Source organism: Tigriopus californicus, chromosome 4 (assembly GCF_007210705.1).
Source record: "Tigriopus californicus strain San Diego chromosome 4, Tcal_SD_v2.1, whole genome shotgun sequence".
NCBI classification, from domain to species: domain Eukaryota; kingdom Metazoa; phylum Arthropoda; class Copepoda; order Harpacticoida; family Harpacticidae; genus Tigriopus; species Tigriopus californicus.
This window is the reverse complement of record NC_081443.1, coordinates 352,133-376,323: the sequence shown is the minus strand read 5'-3', so window position 1 is coordinate 376,323 and position 24,191 is coordinate 352,133. Positions and strand designations below refer to the sequence as shown.

Below are 24,191 nucleotides of genomic sequence, written 5' to 3'. Positions count from 1 at the left end.
TCGGAATCATAATGGTTTATCCTCTCCCTATTTTCCAGCAAGAGGCTGATTGCATAGAAGTTGATATGGGTTAGGAAATTGCTAGCGTTTTTCCTCAAACCAGGTCTATTTGCTTGTGCAGTGCAAAACGAGATATTTTAGATTCTATGATTCTTATGCAAGACTTTTTGGCCCTTGGGTCAGCTTACAAATAAAAAAATGATCTCGATAAAAGATATATTCCATGTAAATCTCTGTGTACCGCTACCAATTTCCAATTTAAAAACCTCCTTTGTTCCATGCAACTCCTCACATCCAAATGTACTGGTATATCTTTTTACTGCGTTCATAGAACAGTTTTTATGAAGAAGTTGTTGAGCATGTGAAGTCAGATATCAAGCGCATTTGCACAAGTAAATTGAGTGCAATGAAAGGAATAAAAAGACTAGTTTGGAATACATTTGAAGTTCAATACATCCAAAAGTTGAAATCTCAAAAATACGAATACATTTACTAGCGTGGTCAGATTCTGACCAATCCTGCCACTCACCATTTACGTCTGTTTTGCCGTAATCAGTGTTACACTGACTAAAATTGGGTTGTTATTGTTAGTAGTAGTGCAGATCTAATCATTATTATGATTTAAATGGTCTACTTTATAACGAGATGGCTTTCGATGGTGTTGGAATCTGGTTCTGGCGACACAGCAAAAGAAATTCTCCGAATTAGCGCAAATGTGGTTACCACATCACCACTTTGTTAACACTTAAAGCCGCACTCCAGGACCCATAAATAATGACTTAGAGTATATTTCTACTTCACGCAGTTTAACATCGTCGTGTCAATGTAGTAGAAAATCAGCTGATCTTTTGAGAAATGATCAGCATAATTCATGTATATACGATACATTCGTCTATCATTGTTCCCTCATGGGGCTTACCCCTTACATACAATTAGTATATACAGGCTAACACAAAAGTATGGGAACAGGAAACCGATTGGTCTAGATGGCATGATCCATCATATGATTGAAGCTAAATAAATATTCTGCTGAAGCAACAATAAGCAATGATACTGCACCTTTCTCCTGTGTTTTAAGCCTTCGAAACCGATCTTTTTGGTGCATTCTCCCAGTTCTCAGAAAATACCAAAAGAAAGAAGCGTGACGTTTGTTATCATCGCCTTCCCTGATTTCCATTGGGAGGGTGAGTTTCTGCTCCATTATTTTTCAGTTTCCTGCTTGTCTGTTTGATTGTTTGTTTGTTCGAAGGACGGATGGATGGGTGCGAAAACACACGGACAAAAATAATGCGACTGTCAAGAGGATTAATTGATTGGATCCAACCAAAGACTGAACACCAAGATATTGCTAAGCCGCTTTCCCACGTGGAATGCGCATGCAATTATTCACCACCCAGAGTCAACAAATGATGAGCAGGTGGACCGGTCGAATGAACAAACGAGGTCCAGCTCAACTACCCGAATGTTAATCACGCCGAGGTTGTTTTTTACAATGGTTTGCTTTGCTTATTCGGGTCTCTTGGGGTTTTTAATGGTTTCGTTGTGGAAAATATGGTCCAAGAATGATCTCATTTTCGATTGGTTATTATTTTAGTTTGGGCTTCCAAGAGGAGGTCTTCCAAAGTTGAGGTTTGGTTTCAAAGAAGCAAGCCAAACCAAAAACGTGGCTTCTGGACGGTAAGAGTATTGACAAGAACAATCCACTTGTGGTATCCCAAATGGCCATCTCGTTGGTGGCAATATTGAAAGCAGATGAAATGGGAGGGACACTCCAATTCCAGGCCAGAGTTTGGTCTTTTAGCACCGGATTGAAAGGCAAAACATGTGCTTCCTCCTTCACTAATCTCTGTCAACCGTGGCAAAAAAAGATCTTGAGGCTTGAAACAGCGACGTTTTGAACTCGAGTCGCTCTCGAACACAAACTTCATCCATTTCAAAACCTTTTCCGTCTCTCCCCCCGCAAAAACGTGACCTGGTTCAACCTGCCCCTTTTTGTTTCATGGAACCGCAATGCCCAAAATGGTCCATCTTTCGTTTTTGAATTCATCAAAACCCTTCTGGAACAATCATCATCATCATCATCATCATCCACCAATCTGGCACAACAAGGTTTAACGGTAGAACTGCATCTGTTCTTCTTTCGTTCCTTCGTTCTATCATTTTCCTTTTGCTTCGGTGGTGAGTCTCTAGCTCTCCGTGGTACATACAAAGTTTCTCTGGGGAGATGACGAATCAGAGGGAGAGCGAAGGAACGAAAGAACGTGTTTTCCCTCTTTTCCTCACCGATGAGGATCCCATCCAACCCCGTTTCCATTTCTCTGTTCCAAGGAATCGAGGGCGACTGCCGAACAGTACTTTGGGGAAGGGAACTGGGAGGTTGGAACTTGGAACTTGGAGCTGCAAGGTTCTCAATGTTTTCGTCAGTCAGTGTCAGGACACCGTTCTCTCAAGGTGCTCTTTCGAAAGAGTGAAATGACCGGAGAGTGATGGGATGGATTTTGCCTTAGGCGGGTAGATGCCAAACGTGGTTTATCGATCAATATATGTCAAGGTAAGGTCCTCCTCGGGGGAAAATGTGCAGTGCCTTTGTGGTAAATATTCCCCACGAACCTTTTAGCCTTGCTTGTCAAGAGGAGAGGTCAGATAGTTATCAGCTAAGACTTCAGAGAGTTTGTAATATGCCTGGTAGCAATCTGGACCCAGATATCCTTTCCTTAGCCTTCTTAAAAGGACCTCGGTGTGCTCTGGAATTGGTACCTTAGCCATTCACATAAATCATTGTATTTGGAAGTATATGCTCCATTCACTTTTCATTAGCCTTGGGCAGTTTTCAAGAGAAGCGAGCAATGCGTGGAACATCCACCAACGGAACTAGTCTCTTTTTCAAGCAATAAATCCCAGCATTTCTGCTATCTGAAAATGCTTAAAGGGATTCAGTACCAATTCAACGTGAAAAGTCTTCCATTATGAATCAGGGAGTGCGTCAGAGTTTCAGACTTGGGTTAATCACTCTTGAAATGTACTACTTACATGAAAGTGCAATGACATTTATTCAAAGTGAAATTATTTACACACCTTTTCCATGTTTCATTTTTCAATGTGCGGTGTTTCATGATCTTGACTTTATATTTGTTTTTCAAATACTTTTCAGTTACAGGATCAATCAATATTGACGAAGATTTGGGGTCAAATACTAATGTTATCGTTGTTTGCAACTGAAGCATATAATTTACACTTGCTAGTATGCTACTATCATTATTCCTCTGAGTTCAAAAATAATTGAGTGCAATCATCTTATTATTATTTCAATAGCTAGTCACCTCAGAGGTTTGCAATTATTGGCGCTCTGTGCTTGCCAAATGCTTTCTGATACTTGGATAGGCAGCTTTCTAAAGTAGTTCATCACGATGATTTTCCAGTATGCGATGTCTCCTCCATGCATTGATCCATTGCGATTTGTAACTGTTGCATACTTTGAAAGAAATTGATGTTGAAAATAGGCTTTTTCAGTGTAAAGTGCACTAGGATTCAGCAATGCTTCTTTTGCATGTTACACCCAACGTTGTTCACTTTCCGCAATTTAAAACTAAACATCGCTCCACGACTCAAGAATCACAAACATATCTCCTTCACGACTGTAGCTTTTTCTGAGTAGCTGAATGATAGAAGAATGTAAATTGTTTCAAAAGCTTTTTGACATTGTCAAATTCTAGATTGTGATCCATCATTTACGTTCTTTTCAGAGCCATCTTTAACAATCGACACTTCACATTTATTTCACTTGAGGATATTCAAAACATTGAAGAAATATTGAGTGTTTGTTGGACATTCACTATCTTCTCTGGTGGCGTCACATCACCCTATTTCAAGGCAATTTGGAGTTGACTGATTGCCTCAATCATGGTTGGACTTTGGCTGACTTCACTTTTTCTTGGTTCTCTTGGCTTAGTGGACGGTGGCTTCAGCCAGGGGTTGCCTCAACATGTAAGTTAAGCTCGTGTTTACCCCTGGACATATTCATTAAAGGCTAGGATCCAAAACCCTAGATTGAAAATAACAATAACGGCCAAGACGAAGACTCGTCCCACACGGTTCATTTGGAAAGCCACTTCGAACGCTGGAGGTGAACCCCTTGCACTGTTATTGGGCTTGTCCAATCTCTATCCAATAGCCGTGTGTATAGCGAATGTAATGATCAGAATGATGAGGCAGAAAATGAGCCAATAATCGATCATTTTGTAATAAGATGTTTTGGGCAGATCCTGGGAAGCATAGAGCGAAGTGAGCATATTTTATACATTTGTACGTTTGTCCGCATTTTGACTGGGATCTTTTATTTTTAATTATTATCAAATTCAAATTCTTGACATTCCAAATTCACGTAATTGATGATATGTCGAGGCCAATCTTTCAATCGTTTTCATTTTTCGAATTTTAATCGTAATTTCAATCGTATGCCCTCTACCAGCTCCTAACCGCTCATCTTATTCCAAATAAGCACTTCATGCGGCCATAAGATGTGGTTGAATAGAGGAACATGGCCAAATTTGAACCCAAACCTATGCTCAGGGAACTCAGGAGACACGGTCAAAGTGATGTAGTAAACAACGCATAAAATTCGACATTTTATTGAAGAAATGTACGTTTCTTATTTTGTTACTTTAATTCGAAAAGTGGCTCAGAGTTGTTATGACCATGAGCAGGCCGATTTGGCGGGAAGCTCGTTCACAGTCCATATTTCTACAAGTCCGTGCCTCTACCTAGTACTTGAATAAATTTTGATGTCAAGTACGTATCTCCGTCAAAACATGACGTATGGGGTCGTTTAGGCAAGCTCTGGCAGGTTCGTTTGTTTGCTGGTACCAGTGTCAGTGATGCAAGTTTGGGGATTCAAACACGTTTTTGAGAAGCTGACCCGTCTTTCACATTGCTATGGGGACGTTTAGGCAGATAAACGTTATTCTCCACCGATCAGTTNTTGGGGATTCAAACACGTTTTTGAGAAGCTGACCCGTCTTTCACATTGCTATGGGGACGTTTAGGCAGATAAACGTTATTCTCCACCGATCAGTTGGCGGTGCTCATTTTTAAGTTTGTGGCAAAATGTTAAAAGGTTTAGAGAGAGACTTTAAGGGTTATTAATTTCGTGTTAGGTTAGGTTAGGTAAGGTTAGATTAGGTTTGATTAGTTCAGGTTAAGATTTAAAGAAATAGCACCGCCAACTAATCGGTGGAGAATAACGTTTACCCGTTTAGGCAAGCTCTAGCAGGTTCGTTTGTTTGCTGGTACCAGCGTCAGGGATGCAAGTTTGGGGCTACAAACACGTTTTTTAGAAGCTGATCCTTATTTCGCATTGCTATATGAGGAAAGGTCAGCTTCGTTCAAACCAGTTTGAAACGCCAATTTTGCATCACTGGCATTGGCAGGCAAGTTTGTTTGCTGGTACCAGCGCTTGCCTAAATCTCCGAATATGAGGAATGGTCAGCTTCGTTCAAACCAGTTTGAAACGCCAATTTTGCATCACTGGCATTGGCAGGCAAGTTTGTTTGCTGGTACCAGCGCTTGCCTAAATCTCCGAATATGAGGAATGGTCAGCTTCGTTCAAACCAGTTTGAAACGCCAATTTTGCATAACTGGCATTGGCAGGCAAGTTTGTTTGCTGGTACCAGCTCTTGCCTAAATGTCCGAATAGGGCTTGTCAAGGGAACGCGTTCAAGAACAACTAACATTATTCCATGGAGTAAAATCAAAGACAACATACCCAGCCAAAACGGACTATGTATGCATTGCATTTTGAGCTTTATTCCATTTTACATGCTTGTCCAAGCAGATAGTATTGTGGTATTGAGCTAATTTGAAAGTGCGTTCACCGAATCACACCAAACATGTTTATTTTGTTGGGTATTGTAACACAGCTCACTCAAAATCATTCGATTATTGAAAATTCAACGGGCGGATGGTGCGAGTGACTGGGATGTTTGTCTTATTTCTCCCGCCCCATAATCAGGGTCCTGGACCACATTTTTTCTTGAAATTCCTTCACTTGACAAGCCCTATAAAGAGTGCTGATGTAAATGACTCTCCCATGTTGCGTATTGACTGAAATTCTAACCTAAAATCGCTTTACATTCTGCATATGGTGTGCCAAATGCGATCTGTGAAAAAAGCATTAAAGAACTCGGAGGTGGCAAATACCTGAATGAATGATATGAGAGCGCCAAATTCTCCCGTATTTAGTCTTAACTTTAAAATAATGGTTCACCTGTTCCTAAAATAGTTCAATTCAACTTCAGCCCTGGGAGGGACTGTTAATCGAAAGAATTGAGAAAATTGCTCTGGAAAAGTTCAACTTTCCATTTAGGTTTGAGGATCAAAAGGTAACTAACCAAATCTGGCACATTGTACGTACACTTTGAATGGCCACCATAATTGTTGCCACAACGAGCATGGTAGTCAGGGTGACCATAATTCGGTCTGAAAAGTTGTCCACTTTGAAGAAGAAAGACAGATATCCAACGAAAATAAGAAGCAGGGTTTGGAAAAACGTGTTGAACACGTGGTAGGCCATTTTTCTGCGCAGGGTGACATTTGCGATAGCCCTGCTAAAATTCGCATTCGAGATGGACTCCTCAATGTTGTAACGTATGATGTCGTACTCAGTTAAGTTGATGCCATCTGGAAAATTGTAAGCAATATCGGTTTTCTTGTCGACATCCGGATTCAAGATGGGATCATAGAGAAAATAGAAACGCATTGAACTATCCTGACAGACAAATAAGCTGGATGTTGTTTTATGACAAAGTTTGCGGAATAAACCAATGAATTAGAAGGGATAGTCGATACGCATACTCAAACACAAAACTGGAAACCATATTACCTGATGTATAAAAAACACCATCAAGGCATTTTATTGTGTATAGGCTTGGTCTTCGCAAAACTTTTTGGTTTGTGCAAGTTGAATTAACCAATTAGTTTTGTATGGGGAGAAGTGCAACCAATTAACCACCCTTGCAGTCTAACAAGTATTCGTACAAAACCATTCAGACCCGGCCGGACCCAATGTCTCACCCAATTATGTACCTAATGGCTTCTTAATATTTACCTGATACTTGTAATACGTCGCTTGCCCGAAGAGAAAGTGAGGTATATTGCTTCTCTGTCGTTTGAAAAATTATATGGCACGTCTGCAATTGTGGTTAATTTTGTTGTTTAGCGCGACAATTTAATGGTTGACATTAGAAATACTTACTTGGGTGTCGAAAGGATAGTATTGTAGATCAAAATTGCACTGGAACTCTTGCAGATCGTCTCTTTTAAGGCTGATTGTGGACGATTCACCCTCAAAAAGAATCGCTTGAATATTGAAGAAGCAATACTTTGGACTTTAATTAGTTCATCGTGGTAGTCATACATCAAAGAAAACAGGGCATGGTCCAAAATGAGAAAAAATGTTTACAATTTCCAAGATTTGCTTCACTTACTCGCTCTTTTGACAACATGCCCAACTTTTGGATGCTCTATTGACAGATGGTGGCAACTTTTCGCGGGCGAGAAATTTGGAGCTTCTTTGTATACAAAGCATTCAAGCCAGAGACTTGAAAGAGTATAGTGAAGCTCGTGTAATAAGAGCTTACTTTCCATGCCATAAAGATGCTTGAGGCAAATTAGCTTATTTTTGGCAGCCTTTCAGCAAGTTTTTGATGATTTATCTTATCATAAATACCCTCAGTGGCTTCAGTTATTTCGGTCCATTTTCCGGGGTTTAGGGCCTTAGCAAATCCAATGTCTGTTTCAAGGCGCTTCTGTTGAATGGGACCTAAAATGTTAGAAAGGGATCAGCGTGAAACGCCCAATTCATACACATTTTTTAGTAGCTATCATCTACAACAGCATGCTATTCAAGCAACAAATCAGGTGTATTATTTATGTCCAACAGATAACGAGAGTATAATGTGAAATAGTTATTGAATTCTGACGAAGAACCTGAGTTGCCACACGGCTTGCAAAAAGAATGCAGGCATTATTAGTTGGCTGGTTTTGCTTGCAAGAAAGTTTGGAGTAACTAGAGACCCTCCAACTAGGGACTCGCTAAGTTGAGTTTACGTCATCAAATTCGACCGAGCTGATTGGATGTTAATTTTCAATGAATGTGTAAAAGGTTCCAGACAAAGCTCAACAGAGAGTCTGTCATTTCCAAAAGGAGCTCAAACATTCACGTTGAGAAATAAGTTGAAGTTTTAAGTGCTTTATCATAGATTTAATCCATCACGGACTTAACCTACTGATTCCACAAGGCTAGAGTGTCAAATGCCATTAGAACTACGTTAGTAAAGTAAGTCTCAATGAAATGTAGTTGTCTCACTGTTCACTCGTAGTCTGCCAGTAATAACTTTTTTGCATTGTTACGTTTATTGGTTTCCACCGTTTTGTACAAAGTAACATGTTTCATAAAAGAATCAGGAAGGTCACATACGTTAATTTGCATTACAGATCTCTAATGGGATTAGCTTTTCTCAAAATTTGTATTCAGAATGGCATTAGAGATTAAGAAAAATATTTATATCAATGAAAAATGTCTGTATTCATTAATCAACTAAAAACTTATCGACAAATTTATCAAAGAAATGGATCTGACTTACTCAGGGTGTTGGCTAAGATGATTTGTGGAATCCAGATCGTAGCCAAATCTATTTGACTCAGCACGTTCCTGCTCTCTTCTTCACTCAAATCTGCTAGTTTCAATCTGGAATCGCTCCAAGTGAAGGCAGCCGAAAAATGGAACGTAATCTTTGATTCCATTGGTTCCACGTTTCGAATGGAGTGAATTGACACTTGGATTTGAATCTGAGTTTGACCCCCAGATGAGACCGGAACAATCTGCTTGATGTATGTGTCGTCGGGTTGAATGATTTTACAATTCAACTCGTCGCTCTTGTCCCGGCAATCTGTTGTTCCATCACATTTTTGACTGGAACAAAATTGTTGCAAGCTACGATTACATTCCCAAGAGCCAATACTCTTACTTTCATCTTACGCCAATTCTATGCATCTGCCATCGTCGCACGTGAATTGGCTACTATTACATCGGGCAAAAGTCAACGTGATATTGGATCCAGTGGCCAGGGAGCAAATGTGTGCCCCACCCACAGTCCATATTCGACGACCAAATGGGAACTGATAATCCGAACTTTTGAGGGAGAAAAACTCCTCCGGAAAGATCATACTTTGAATTCGCCACTCCCGCTGAATCGAGTTTTCTTTGACCATCTCCAAGTACTCAATCCGACTCTTCTTGATGCCATGGAACCGCATTCGGCCTTTGATTCCAAATTTATACACATGATAAGAGAAATCAAAGGCTCGAAAAATGGCCTCCTGGCATAAACCTTTTAAATAGATTTCATTGCGCTCAGGGACGAGGGTAGCACACAAGGTGGCGGGCCCAAGGGAGTTCTCACAACCTCGGGCTGAGAACTTTTTGGATCCATAAAGTCTGTCGCATTCCCCGGTGGTCGTATTTTTGAGGACCCATGTGAAGGCAGGATTTAGAGGTTGGTTCATTGGTCCGCCACAGTTTCTCGACACATTTTCCCGACACAGATCTGTGAACAAGGCAGTAACTCGTTGATCATATTCTTCTAGCGTTGAGTTGATTGTGGTGATGTCTGTTCCAATAGATTGGCACACGGAACGAGCGCTATTGAAGAGGACTTGCTCCGGAAGTAAGACTTGAGTTATCCACCGATTGGGTTGGCAAAATTCACTCTGACGTATAAAGCTGTGCTCCACATTCTTCGATACCCATTGGTCCACAGGAATGGGCAATGGGGCGGTATTTGCGGCTTGGATCGGTTCGCACTTTTGATACTGCTGGACTTCCTCGAAGGTCAGGCTGGTTCCGGGCCAAAATTGGACCATTGCCATTCTTCCGGCAAAGCTCTGTTCCAGCTCAAAGCTTCCGCCAGGAGAATCTTGCTCTTGACCCAAGACAATGATTGACCCCTCAGGAATGGCAACGCCCGGGTCTAGAATCGAAGCCAATTTTTTATTCAGATCGCTCTTCATCTGTTTCTTTTTGTGCATTCTTCGTTTGGAGTGGTTGTACCACACAAAAATGAGTTCTAGACGTACTTAGTTATGGAAAGGAATGCCGTGGAATTTCAAGTCCATTTTTGCTATGCTCTAGAGCCTTTGATTTAGTAAGTAATAAAAGGTTCGAATTGAGTCTTTTGCACCTTGTTATCTCTAATGTGACATATTTTGTTGATGGACCAGCACTTGAAAAATAACTTACGTTATGTGGCAACATTTCCATTGGAATAGGAGGTGAAACTAAAGTTTCCATCTGGTTTCCTCCGATTGACACCACACCAAGAATACCATTGACGCAATTGAAATTGGGGCATCTCTTCGAGAAGGTGTCCACTTCTATCGTTATCAATCACGGCGTCCAATCTCACATTTCCATTGAAAGTTTGGTTATTGATTAAATCTGCAGAATTTAGTACTAATTCAATGTTATCTAAGAAACCCAAACAAATGAACTCAATCAATTGATGATTTGACACATTTGGATAACTGCACATATTGTTAGTATCAATGCCCGTTTGGGATTGATTAAAAATTTTGGCTGCAAACATTTTGGATTTTTGTTTCTGCGTTTCTCTAATATTTGACAAGCATGTTTATGATAAAAAACAAATCTGGATAAAGACACCTTACATAAGACCCACTAAATTCCGATTGTATGTATTCTCCATTATTTTCTTTTGTTTGTGAAACCAAGTACACTGAAAGTGCTTTTGACGTGATTTATTCGTTAACAACAATACATGCAAACGCTTCCCATAACCCACTTTTAGAGAATTGGGCTCGGATTTTCTTTCCTTCCAAAAAATCACTAAAATGATTCGTCTCCCCTGTGCAAACAGGAAAAATCCGGGCAGTTTACAAACGCTTACTTATCCCAAAGAGATCCCACCATTCGTCCTTTATAATGGAAACCAAACATGAGGTTCCGCCTCTCCAATAATCTGCAGAATACCAAAAACACAATGTGAAACCCAAATCAATTTGAGTTGTCCCATTCAAGAGCAAATACGAGTCAGTTGTGTGATAGCCGTCACTTTGAAAATGTTGTTGAGTTACTCGATCGTCGGATTCTGAAAAGAGAACAAAATTGATTGGGGTTCTGTTCCTTTTTCCAGTATCCCTTTTGCCTTACTTGATTCATTCAGACTACTAGCTGAATCAACCCGAGGAAGCAAGACTAAAGCGAAAATGGCAAACAGAATCATTGAATGAGCGACTACTTTCTGCGTCTATAGACCAAACGCAACTGACAAGAAAATGAAACTGAACTTTGCTTATCATTCTATTGCTCCCCGACGCCTTGCGTGGCACTGCTATTCTATGAAAGCAATTTTGTCCCTGGGTGTGACGAATGTACCATTGCTATTGTTGCCTCGAATGCAAACATTGGCCTCGATCTTGGAAATGGAGCAAAACTGAACTTAACATAGTGACAATATTAATGCTTTTCAATTATGTATCTCGCACGTTTAAGTCCAGAGATAGTATCACGATACTTAATCTGTACAAGTCGATTGTCCAGCCGCATCTTGAATATGCTTCACCCATTCGGGCTCCAATGAGTTCAGCAGGTTTGCAAAAGGTCGAGCAAGTCCAAAAATGTTTCACTAGGAACATTAAGGATTTGAGAGAGCTCTCGTATTGGGAGAGACTAGAAAAGTTGGGACTGTACAGTGTTCAGAGAAGGTACGAAAGGTATCTGATACTATGGGTCTTCAAAAGCATCCATGAGCTTTGTCCCATCCCAGGGCTTAGGGTCAATTCTAGTGACCGTAGAGGCTTAATGGGCGTTTTGAGAGGACCTTCAAGCCCTCAAGAATCCAGGCTAGTTCGAACAAGGAAGTCCACATCTGTTCTTTCCCGGCTCCTTCATTGTTTAATTTATTGCCCTCAAATATTCACAGGAAATATGTACGCGTAGACGTTGATCCAGTAGCAAGATTTAAGTCAGACTTGGACAACTTATTGACCCAAATTCCTGATCAACCCTACATTCAAGGGCTAACTAGATCCACCAACTCTTATTCGTTGGAAAAGCCAGACATTATGTGAATCAAAAGCTAAAAGAGAGAAATAACTTTTGGTCCATTTCGAGTCAAGAAATGACTGAGACTGTTGCAGTATAACCGTAATTGCTCACGTCGGAAACGTTATTGGATAAAGTATTGGTTTGCACTTGGAGTTGTCGATTTTCGCAATTTCTTGGGTAGCAAACAAACAAAGAGGTGTGTGTGTGGAATCATCGAATAACAGATAGCTCTCTCTTTTACATGGAACTCCTTCTTCCCCATTGCCCCATTTAGAGCAATAAACTTTGTTTATTATTTTGAAAATGAAAGTAGCTCAACTAATGTGGTGAAGAGGCATGTTCATGCCTCTTAAATTGAAAATGCTGTCGATGGAATAGGCCGTAAACGCTATGTGTAGACCATAAATCAAATCTTGGTGACCACAAGCCTGCCCAAAACGCAAAACAGAGGAGGAAGTAAAATGCGTGAAGGACACTTTTTTCCTTCAGGAGGATTTGGCCTTAGACGTAATCCACATGTCCACTTTCAATAAAGAGATCTCTCAAATCCTACCTCCTATGCACAAATGTGCATTTTATACAAGTCGTCAGCAATCCAAATGAACTTATATCAATAACTTACACCACCTGCTCTCCTGAGTTCCCTAATCAAAACTTTGCCCCAAAATTTAGCCCAGTTGATTTATGTGATCAGACTTTTCAATCAAATACAGTGTTCATTTTGGATGAAGTGAGCGGTTGATGACAGGCAAAATTTCTAGCCCGTTACTAACCCATATCCCCTATGTTCCATAATTTATCACCTCCCAAACACATTGTCAAAAAACGGAGAAAAATCAACAATTGCATTAATGGACAACACCTGGTATATGTCAAGTGATTGTTGTTCCTTTACATTTTTGGGATCACAAATATCGCTGCGGCCAAAACTAAGGCGTTTTCTTTCTGGTGCTTTCCTTTCCTGTGGATCTAAACAAAACTCCATTTCGGTTTTGGTTCGACCCTGTTTCACTAGCAAAACCATCAGAAACATTTTTGAATGCATTTATCTTATTGGTCTAATGGATCAGACGAAAAATTTCCCTACCTAAAAACTTGGAAAAACTATAATTGCCAAATTTGATAGAAATTGGGATACTACATAGGTGTTAAACTGCTTTAGGGTTATATGAGAATTATAGTTCTGTTTTCTTTGTTTTCATATTGTAGTTCCAAAGTGTCCCTGTTGTCAATGAGCTCAAATGCCCAGACAATAAATATCAATCTTAAAATTGCACAATTGAATTCATTTTTTCTCGTACAATTTCAAAAGAGCTCAGAGTGGTATTAAACCCTTATTAAGGTACACTAAAATTGTAAATCTCTGAAAGCATGTTCTGCAAATATCAAAAGTACTCTTATTTATGCTTTCACTCAAATTCTGAAGAAAAAATACTTGTAACGGAGGATAGCGCTATTGATTTGGATTTTTTTCTGAAGATTTTGTTGACACTAGGCAAAGAGTGCATCTTTGTGACGTCGTTGACTCTTTTAAAAATCATCATTGGTTACTTGGTACAGTTCCAATAGTTCCCAGACAAATTTCATATTTTACATGTTTCGATGGTTTTAAGGTATAGTAACTAAACAAAAAAAGTAGCCATCTTGAGATTAAGCAAGAAAAAGAAATAATTTTTACTTTTGTGATATTGAAAATCACTATTCATTGTCTGGGCGTTTAAGATTAAATTGTACGGGGGACATTTTGAGGTTGAAACGGATGAAAATAGTACCAATCATTTCGAAATTACTCACTAGTTATTAGTTACACTAGAAATTAATGAACTGGCATTCAGGTGCTGGCTAATTTTATTTTTCTATTTTGGTTTGGTTTGGTTTTTCACAGGCTTTTCTAACCGCTACAGGGAATGTAATCCTCAGTACTATGAAAATGAAAGGTTATAATTCGTCTATTTATTTCCTTTCAATCTTTATATGATACTTGGTCTACCAACGAATTTGAGTTGACAGACCGAGCTAGTCCTTGAATGTAGGGTTGATCTGGAATGCTCCTGAAAATTTGTCCAAGTTTGACTTGAATGATGCAACTGCATCAACAAGGCCTACATATTCCCTACGAATATCAGAGGGAAGCAAATTAAACAATGAAGGAGCCCGAGAAAGAAGAGATGTGGACTTCATTGTTCGAACTAGCCTGGATTCTCGAAAACTTGAAGGTGCTCTCAAAANATCCTGGTTTGGGACAAAGCTCATGAATGCCTTTGAAAACGTACTTCTCTCAAAGGGGATTTTTTAAAGTTACTGAATTTTAAAAGCTTCTAGGTATGTATTCTTATAGTCTTGGCTAGAATGGCATAAAGCAATGAAATCGAAGCGATTCATTCTGATTATGCATGACAAAAAAAGTCAACATGTGAGTGGATATTTCCCTCGAAACTTGATAGTGGATTTTAACCACCTCGTCGTGACAAAGAAGTACCGCAAACTTTCTGATCCTGGTTCCATTTTGACGCTGAAGGGCGGTTCTATTTGAGAGGTTGAGACTATTAAGTACTACATGAAATACGGCTCATAATGATTGATGTGTGAATACATACTCATACGTGTATAGAACAAACGCGTATGCACTATGAATAGATAATTTCTTGTGTAAATGAGCCAAAAATGGGGGCACCTCTGGTACTGTTTGTGCCGATTTTACAGTATATAGTATGGAAATTAAGAGAATGGTCATACGAATCATTGGCGTTTGATAATCCGTTCCAGGCGGATCCCTCGACTTCACATCTGTCCCAGCTACCCCGATCGTCCTCCTCATCTTCGCCATGGTTCGTTACCAGGGACTTTTCTGAAGACCCTTGGATCCTGCATGACACATCCTCGCCCGTATTTCTGAGGCTCTTTGACGAGACCCTTAGCTGGGTCGAGGCCGAGGAGGTTTGTCAAAGACACTTCGGACATTTGGTCAGAGGTTAGTTGCCGTTCAATATATCTCGTTCCACAACTACATGAGCATTTCAGCTCTATGCCGATGAATATTGATTAAATTCTTGGAAAATGAGGAGGGGTGTAAGACATTTTTATTCGTTGCAAATGAGTCGTCTTTCCGAGAGTGTTGTTCCACGTTTTAGCACTGCAACCGACTGGAAGCGTTTGATGCGACAGTTAAAGAGAATACCTTGGCTACTGATCAGTAACAACTTTTCCCTCCGTCAAATCTTGTGAGAGTTCTCTTGTAGGTAGATTAAAATTTGATCCAGGTGAAAAGCTTCTTCAATGTGCTACTATGGGGCTGCATTTGATGTAACGAGCGCGCCATCGAAACTTGAAATAAAACCATTCTGGATATTACTTTTTTGATAACAAGTTATCCTCACGATCAGAACGACTTCAGACATGCTGAAGTGCTCGTCAACCTAAAACTGAAATGATCACTTGGGTTCGATCCAACTTCTAAACTACTATACCATCCATGTCTTATCTTAGTGTCAAGTCAGCATTTTCATGGGCTCTTCAATGTTAGAGAAAAGATATCTTCAGCTGTTTTGACAAAGGCCAGAAGTTCAGATCCAATCTCCTGCCATCGAATGGAGCTTCATTTCATCTGCGTTTTCATTCTTTTCCTGCCTTCTCAGATGGAAATGGAAACGAGGCTTTCGTCCACGATTTTTTGTCCTCTTTAGACATTTCCAACGAGATTTGGATCGGGCTCTATCAAAACTCTCCTTTTGAGCGCTTTCAATGGTCGTAAGTACAACCAACGTTCCAATATCAATTCTTTATATAACCTAGATGAGAAAGTGTACATTCAAAACTGGTTTCCTTCAACGAATACGAAACTCCATTTTGCACAAAATGAAACTGTACTGTACGGTACATCTGAACTACTATTAACGTAATCTCATTCACTGATCCTTCTCGACTGGTCGGAATAGAATAAACATACATCGTTGTAACGAAATTGGTTCCAAATATGTTTCCAATCTTTGGTCTCCCATCTCCAGGGACGATCTGACTTCCTCATTCTCGGCCCCTCCCCCCAATTTTGTGGACGAGCGCACGCCCATCCCGCCCTCTTCGAGCGTGTGGCCGGATTTCAGCGAGGAGAGTGATCTCGGGATGTGCGTGTCTGTGAACCCATCATCTGGATATCGATGGAACACTCGATTCTGCAATGGCCCAGACAAGGCTGTGTTCGTGTGCCAGGTTCCAGGTATTTGGACAATGATGGGCGGAAAATTGGGGGATTAAGATGGAGCATGATCGAATCATTGAAAACTGCATTTCAGTTCCCAAGTGGATTGATGAGAGCGAATGTCGCTTTAATAATATGGTTTGCTTTCATGACATCTTTCCCTTGGAACAATACTTTTGGAGATTGGACGTTGATCGGGGATTTATGAAGCCGGAAGACATTTCGTGGAACTTTCTTTTTTTTGAATTGGGGATTTACGTCTTTGAAAGGACTTGTTTGATATTCAAAACTCAAAAGCTAAACCAAGATTAGAAGTAACAGGAAACCGCTTCCCATATAGATTCTCTGAAAATGGGAACAAGATCGAAAGCCATAAAATCAAACCATGTAATCCCCTCTCAAAGCCCTCCACATTGCAACCCGAATCGCCAGCCTCATCCTCATCAATGGGAGTTTCGCCTAGCAGGGTTGGCTCCAATCCTTCCAACTTGTTCCATCCGGTGTTCCAAGATATCTCTTATTTTCCACATAACGACTCGGTTCAAGTCAGATTCCAGTGTCGCTCCAAGAACGCTCGGATCAATGGAACAGTTCAACTGAAAACGTGCTCTTTTGAGGGAACATCCACGCCTTTCAAGAGAGTAAGTCAAAGCGAACAATTGCCTATTGAAGAACATTGTTGTCAATATCTAAAGGTCTTCTGAACTTGATAGACATTCATGGTATGTAAAGCTATACGCATTTCTTTCTGAACTAAAATCGTTTTACCAAACTGAAAATGAAAAGACAACAATTTTATTTTGTTACAACTATGGGCCAAACGATTGGGCGTGTTCATTGAAGATATATATATCAAGACTTTCCTAATTATGAAATCACTCGGACATCATTAGGTAATGAATAAATACATTTATTCTCGCAGGGATATTTTTATATTGATCTTTGGGCAAAAAAGTATTGTGCCATCAATAGCTATACATAAATATGTGGCCTTGTGTTACAAAACCCAACAAAATGAACATGTTTGATGTAATTCGGTGAACGCACTATCAAATTGGCTGAATACCACAATGCTATTTGCTTATGGTGCATTTAGACGACACTTATTTTGACACATATTGTGGTCACATACGGCTTTCACATGACATATTCTCGAACACAAGGCCACATATTTGATTTGGAACCTGCTCCAATTTTCTGCCATATGTGAAACCATTCTGAGGCAAGGTCAGCGCAATCGCCCAACGCAAGATTAAGCGTGACCTTAGGGATGCACCTCACTCAAAATCAATCGATTATTGAAAATTCAATGGGCGGATGGTGCGAGTTGACTGTGATGTTTGTCTTAGTTCTCTCTTCCTAAAATGCCCAAATCAGGGTGCCAGACCACATTTTTCCTTGAAATTCTTTCACTTGACATGTCCTATTGCGGCACTCTAATTTTGGGCATTATGTGGAGGAGAGTTTACTATCGAGTGATCTTTGTATCAAAACTTAAAAAAATGATTTTTTTGGTGTACTACTCTCACTGCTCTAATACCTGTGCACATTATCAGATAGCTGTTTTTCTCAACAAGCACCCAAAATGAAATTAATTACAAATTCAGTTTATGCCCGATACATGTTAGGTGTGATGTTCGTCTGAATTCTCCCTCCTCAAAATGACCACAATCAGGGTGCCGGTTTACGTTTTTCCTCGAATTTCCTTTACTGAACATGAAGAAAGCCGCTTGGTTAAGCCATCCATTTCGACAATGTCTCTCGACCTTTTTTCTGTTTCCTTCCCCCCCCCTTTCTTGGGCTACTTATTGATGTATAGCTATTGATGGCACAATACTTTTTTGCCCAAAGATCAATATAAAAAAATCCCTGCGAGAATAAATGTATTTATTCATTACCTAATGATGTCCGAGTGATTTCATAATTAGAAAGTCTTGATATATATATCTTCAATGAACACGCCCAATCGTTTGGCCCATAGTTGTAACAAAATAAAATTGTTGTCTTTTCATTTTCAGTTTGGTAAAACGATTTTAGTTCAGAAAGAAATGCGTATAGCTTTACATACCATGAATGTCTATCAAGTTCAGAAGACCTTTAGATATTGACAACATATGTTCTTCAATAGGCAATTGTTCGCTTTGACTTACTCTCTTGAAAGGCGTGGATGTTCCCTCAAAGAGCACGTTTTCAGTTGAACGTGTCCATTGATCCGAGCGTTCTTGGAGCGACACTGGAATCTGACTTGAACCGAGTCGTTATGTGGAAAATAAGAGATATCTTGGAACACCGGATGGAACAAGTTGGAAGGATTGGAGCCAACCCTGCTAGGCGAAACTCCCATTGATGAGGATGAGGCTGGCGATTCGGGTTGCAATGTGGAGGGCTTTGAGAGGGGATTACATGGTTTGATTTTATGGCTTTCGATCTTGTTCCCTTTTCAGAGAATCTATATGGGAAGCGGTTTCCTGTTACTTCTAATCTTGGTTTAGCTTTTTGAGTTTTGAATATCAAACAAGTCCTTTCAAAGACGTAAATCCCCAATTCAAAAAAAAGAAAGTTCCACGAAATGTCTTCCGGCTTCATAAATCCCCGATCAACGTCCAATCTCCAAAAGTATTGTTCCAAGGGAAAGATGTCATGAAACAAACCATATTTTAAAGCGACATTCGCTCTCATCAATCCACTTGGGAACTGAAATGCAGTTTTCAATGATTCGATCATGCTCCATCTTAATCCCCCAATTTTCCGCCCATCATTGTCCAAATACCTGGAACCTGGCACACGAACACAGCCTTGTCTGGGCCATTGCAGAATCGAGTGTTCCATCGATATCCAGATGATGGGTTCACAGACACGCACATCCCGAGATCACTCTCCTCGCTGAAATCCGGCCACACGCTCGAAGAGGCGGGATGGGCGTGCGCTCGTCCACAAAATTGGGGGGAGGGGCCGAGAATGAGGAAGTCAGATCGTCCCTGGAGATGGGAGACCAAAGATGGAAACATATTTGGAACCAATTTCGTTCCAACGATGTATGTTTATTCTATTCCGACCAGTCGAGAAGGATCAGTGAATGAGATTACGTTAATAGTAGTTCAGATGTACCGTACAGTACAGTTTCATTTTGTGCAAAATGGAGTTTCGTATTCGTTGAAGGAAACCAGTTTTGAATGTACACTTTCTCATCTAGGTTATATAAAGAATTGATATTGGAACGTTGGTTGTACTTACGACCATTGAAAGCGCTCAAAAGGAGAGTTTTGATAGAGCCCGATCCAAATCTCGTTGGAAATGTCTAAAGAGGACAAAAATCGTGGACGAAAGCCTCGTTTCCATTTCCATCTGAGAAGGCAGGAAAAGAATGAAAACGCAGAATGAAATGAAGCTCCATTCGATGGCAGGAGATTGGATCTGAACTTCTGGCCTTTGTCAAAACAGCTGAAGATATCTTTTCTCTAACATTGAAGAGCCCATGAAAATGCTGACTTGACACTAAGATAAGACATGGATGGCATGGTAGTTTAGAAGTTGGATCGAACCCAAGTGATCATTTCAGTTTTAGGTTGACGAGCACTTAGCATGTCTGAAGTCGTTCTGATCGTGAGGATAAGTTGTTATCAAAAAAGTAATATCCAGAATGGTTTTATTTCAAGTTTCGATGGCGCGCTCGTTACATCAAATGCAGCCCCATAGTAGCACATTGAAGAAGCTTTTCACCTGGATCAAATTTTAATCTACAAGAGAACTCTCCAAGATTTGACGGAGGGAAAAGTTGTTGCTGATCAGTAGCCAAGGTATTCTCTTTTAACTGTCGCATCAAACGCTTCCAGTCGGTTGCAGTGCTAAAAACGTGGAACAACACTCTCGGAAAGACGACTCATTTGCAACGATAAAAATGTCTTACACCCCTCCTCATTTTCCAAGAATTTAATCAATATTCATCGCATAGAGCTGAAATGCTCATGTAGTTGTGGAACGAGATATTATGAACGGCAACTAACCTCTGACCAAATGTCCGAAGTGTCTTTGACAAACCTCCTCGGCCTCGACCCAGCTAAGGGTCTCGTCAAAGAGCCTCAGAAATACGGGCGAGGAGTGTCATGCAGGATCCAAGGGTCTTCAGAAAAGTCCTGGTAACGAACATGAGAAGATGAGGAGGACGATCGGGGTAGCTGGGACAGAGTGTATGTCGAGGGATCCGCCTGGAACGGATTATCAAACGCTAATGATTCGTATGACCATTCTCTTAATTTCCATACTATATACGTAAAATCGGCACAAACAGTACCAGAGGTGCCCCCCATTTTTGGCTCATTTACACAAGACATTATCTATTCATAGTGCATACGCGTTTGTTCTATACACGTATGAGTATGTATTCACACACATCAATCATTATGAGCCGTATTTCAATGTAGTACTTAATAGTCTCAACCTCTCAAATAGAACCGCCCTTCAGAGTCAAAATGGAACCCGGATCAGAAAGTCTGCGGTACTTCTTTGTCACGACGAGGTGGTTAAAATCCACTATCAAGTTTCGAGGGAAATATCCACTCACATGTTGACTTTTTTTGGCATGCATAATCAGAATGAATCGCTTCGATTTCATTGCTTTATGCCATTCTAGCCAAGACTATAAGAATACATACCTAGAAGCTTTTAAAATTCAGTAACTTTAAAAAATCCCCTTTGAGAAAGTAACGTTTTCAAAGGCATTCATGAGCTTTGTCCCAAACCAGGATTTAGGGTCAATTGCAGTGACCGTAGAGGCTTAATGTGCGTGTTGAGAGCACCTTCAAGCCCTTGAGAATCCAGGCTAGTTCGAACAATGAAGTCCACATCTCTTCTTTCTCGGGCTCCTTCATTGTTTAATTTGCTTCCCTTGATATTCGTAGGGAATATGTAGGCCTTGTTGATGCAGTTGCATCATTCAAGTCAAACTTGGACAAATTTCAGGAGCATTCCAGATCAACCCTACATTCAAGGACTAGCTCGGTCTGTCAACTCAAATTCGTGGTAGACCAAGTATCATATAAAGATTGAAAGGAAATAAATAGACGAATTATAAACCTTTCATTTTCATAGTACTGAGGATTACATTCCCTGTAGCGGTTTAGAAAAGCCTGTGGAAAACCAAAACCAAACCAAATAGAAAAATAAAATTAGCCAGCACCTGAATGCCAGTTCATTAATTTCTAGTGTAACTAATAACTAGTGAGTAATTTCGAAATGATTGTTACTATTTTTCATCCGTTTCAACCTCAAATGTCCCCGTACAATTTAATCTTAAACGCCCAGACAATGAATTAGTGATTTTCAATATCACAAAAGTAAAAAATTATTTCTTTTTCTTGCTTAATCTCAAGATGGCTACTTTTTTTGTTTAGTTACTATACCTTAAAACCATCGAACATGTAAAATATGAAATTTGCGTCTGGGAACTATTGGAACTGTACCAAGTACCAAATGTGATTTTTTTAAAAGAGTCAACGACGTCACAAAGATGCACTCTTTGCCTAGTGTCAACAAAATCTTCAGAAAAAAAATCCAAATCAATAGCGCTTATCCTCCGTTACAAGTATTTTTTCTTCAGAATTTGAGTGAAAGCATAAATAGAGTACTTTTGATATTGCAGAACATGCTTTCAGAGATTTACAATTTTAGTGTACCTTAATAAGGGTTTAATACCACTCTGAGCTCTTTTGAAATTGTACGAGAAAAGATGAATTCAATTGTGCAATTTTAAGATTGATATTTATGTCTGGGCATTTGGAGCTCATTGACAACAGGGACACTTTGGAACTACAATATGAAAACAAAGAAAACAGAACTATAATTCTCATATAACCCTAAAGCAGTATTTAACACCTATGTAGTATCCCAATTTCTATCAAATTTGGCAATTATAGTTTTTCCAAGTTTTTAGGTAGGGAAATTTTTCGTCTGATCCATTAGACCAATAAGATAAATGCATTCAAAAATGTTTTTCTTGATGGTTTTGCTAGTGAAAACAGGGTCGAACCAAACCGAAATGAGTTTTGTTTAGATCCACAGGAAAGGAAACCCAGAAAGAAAACGCCTTAGTTTTGGCCGCAGCGATATTGTGTGATCCCAAAAATGTAAAGGAAACAACAATCACTTGACATATACCAGGTGTTGTCCATTAATGCAATTGTTGATTTTTCTCCGTTTTTTGACAATGTGTTTGGAGGTGATAATTATGGAACATAGGGGATATTGGGTGTTAGTAACGGGCTAGAAAATTTGCCTGTGCATCAACCCCGCTCAACTTCATCTCAACAATGAAACTGTATTTGATTGAAAAGCCTGATCACATAAACCTACTAACTGGGCTAATTTTGGGGCATAAGTGTTGTTATTAGGGAACTCAGGAGAGCAGGTGGTGTAAGTTATTGATATATAAGTTCATTTGGATTGCTGACGATTGTATAAAATGCACATTTGTTGCATAGGAGGGTAGGATTTGAGAGATCTCTTTATTGAAAGTGGACATGTGGATTACGTCTAAGGCCAAATCCTCCTGAAGGAAAAAAGTGTCCTTCACGCATTTTACTTCCTCCTCTGTTTTGCGTTTTGGGCAGGCTTGTGGTCACCAAGATTTGAATTTATGGTCTACACATAGCGTTTACGGGCCTATTCCATCGACAGCATTTTCAATTTAAGAGGCATGAACATGCCTCTTCACCACATAGTTGAGCTACTTTCATTTTTCAAAAATAATAAACAAAGTTTATTGCTCTAAATGGGCAATGGGGAAGAAGGAGTTCCATGTAAAAGAGAGAGCTATCTGTTATTCGATGATTCCACACACACACCTCTTTGTTTTTTGCTATCCAAGAAATTGCGAAAATCGACAAACTCCAAGTGCAAACCAATACTTTATCCAATAACGTTTCCCACGTGAGCAATTACGTTATGACTGCAACAGTCTCAGTCATTTCTTGACTCGAAATGGACCAAAGTTATTTCTCTCTTTTAGCTTTTGATTCACTTAATGTCTGGTCTTTTCCAACGAATAAGAGTTGGTGGATCTAGTTAGCCCTTGAATGTAGGGTTGATCAGGAATTTGGGTCAATAAGTTGTCACAGTCTGACTTAAATCTTTTGCTACTGGATCAACGTCTACGCGTACATATTTCCTTGAATATTTGAGGGCAATAGAATTAAAACAATGAAGGAGCCGGGAAGAACAGATGTGGACTTCCTTGTTCGAACTAGCCTGGATTCTTGAGGGCTTGAAGGTCCTCTCAAAACGCCCATTAAGGCCTCTACAGGTCACTAGAATTGACGCCTGAGAGCGGGATGAGAGAGCTCATGGATGCTTTGTGAAGAGCCCATAGTATCAGATACCTTCGTACCTTGCTCTGAACACTGTACAGTCCCAACTTTTCTAGTCTCTCCCAAGTACGAGAGCTCTCTCAAATCGCTTAATGTTCCTAGTGAAACATTTTTGGACTTGCTCGACCCTTTTGCAAACCTGCTAAACTCATTGGAGCCCGAATGGGTGAAGCATATTAAAGATGCGGCTGGGACAATCGACTTGTACAGATTAAGTTATTCTGGATACGTATCTCTGGACTTAAACGTGCGAGATACATAATTGAAAAGCGATTAATATTTGTCACTATGTTAAGTTCAGTTTGTGCCTCATTTCCAAGATCGAGGCCAATGTTTGCATTCGAGGCAACAGTAGCAATGGTGACATTCGTCACACCCAGGGACCAAAAGTGCTTTCATAGAATGAGCAGGTGCCACGCAAGGCTCGGGGAGCAATAGAATGATAAGCAAAGTTCAGTTTCATTTTCTTGTCAGTTGCGTTGTGCGATAGACGCGGATCGTCTGGTGGCGTGTT

General features: G+C 40.0%; 2 protein-coding genes across 2 annotated transcripts in view; one reads left to right on the top strand and one right to left on the bottom strand.

Annotated features, from left to right (window-relative positions):
• Positions 1 to 2,333: 2,333 nt before the first annotated feature.
• The window catches only part of LOC131879021 (uncharacterized), a 29,695-nt gene continuing 7,837 nt past the window's right edge, over positions 2,334 to 24,191 (top strand). The window contains exons 1-7 of the mRNA XM_059225213.1: positions 2,334 to 2,551; positions 3,744 to 3,984; positions 14,888 to 15,092; positions 15,757 to 15,868; positions 16,126 to 16,334; positions 16,411 to 16,454; positions 16,721 to 16,957. Coding sequence (XP_059081196.1) covers positions 3,901 to 3,984; positions 14,888 to 15,092; positions 15,757 to 15,868; positions 16,126 to 16,334; positions 16,411 to 16,454; positions 16,721 to 16,957 — 891 coding nt within the window. The 5' untranslated portion in view covers positions 2,334 to 2,551; positions 3,744 to 3,900. The remainder of the gene's footprint in view (positions 2,552 to 3,743; positions 3,985 to 14,887; positions 15,093 to 15,756; positions 15,869 to 16,125; positions 16,335 to 16,410; positions 16,455 to 16,720; positions 16,958 to 24,191) is intronic.
• On the bottom strand, positions 3,977 to 11,334 carry LOC131879020 (uncharacterized). The gene is made up of 10 exons (XM_059225212.1): positions 11,225 to 11,334; positions 10,962 to 11,162; positions 10,295 to 10,492; positions 9,035 to 10,025; positions 8,640 to 8,968; positions 7,724 to 7,816; positions 7,250 to 7,353; positions 7,103 to 7,184; positions 6,410 to 6,675; positions 3,977 to 4,262 (listed from the first exon to the last, which is right to left on the bottom strand). Exons 4-10 carry the CDS (start codon positions 9,922 to 9,924, stop codon positions 4,161 to 4,163), a joined length of 1,866 nt encoding a protein of 621 aa, XP_059081195.1. The 5' UTR covers positions 9,925 to 10,025; positions 10,295 to 10,492; positions 10,962 to 11,162; positions 11,225 to 11,334; the 3' UTR covers positions 3,977 to 4,160.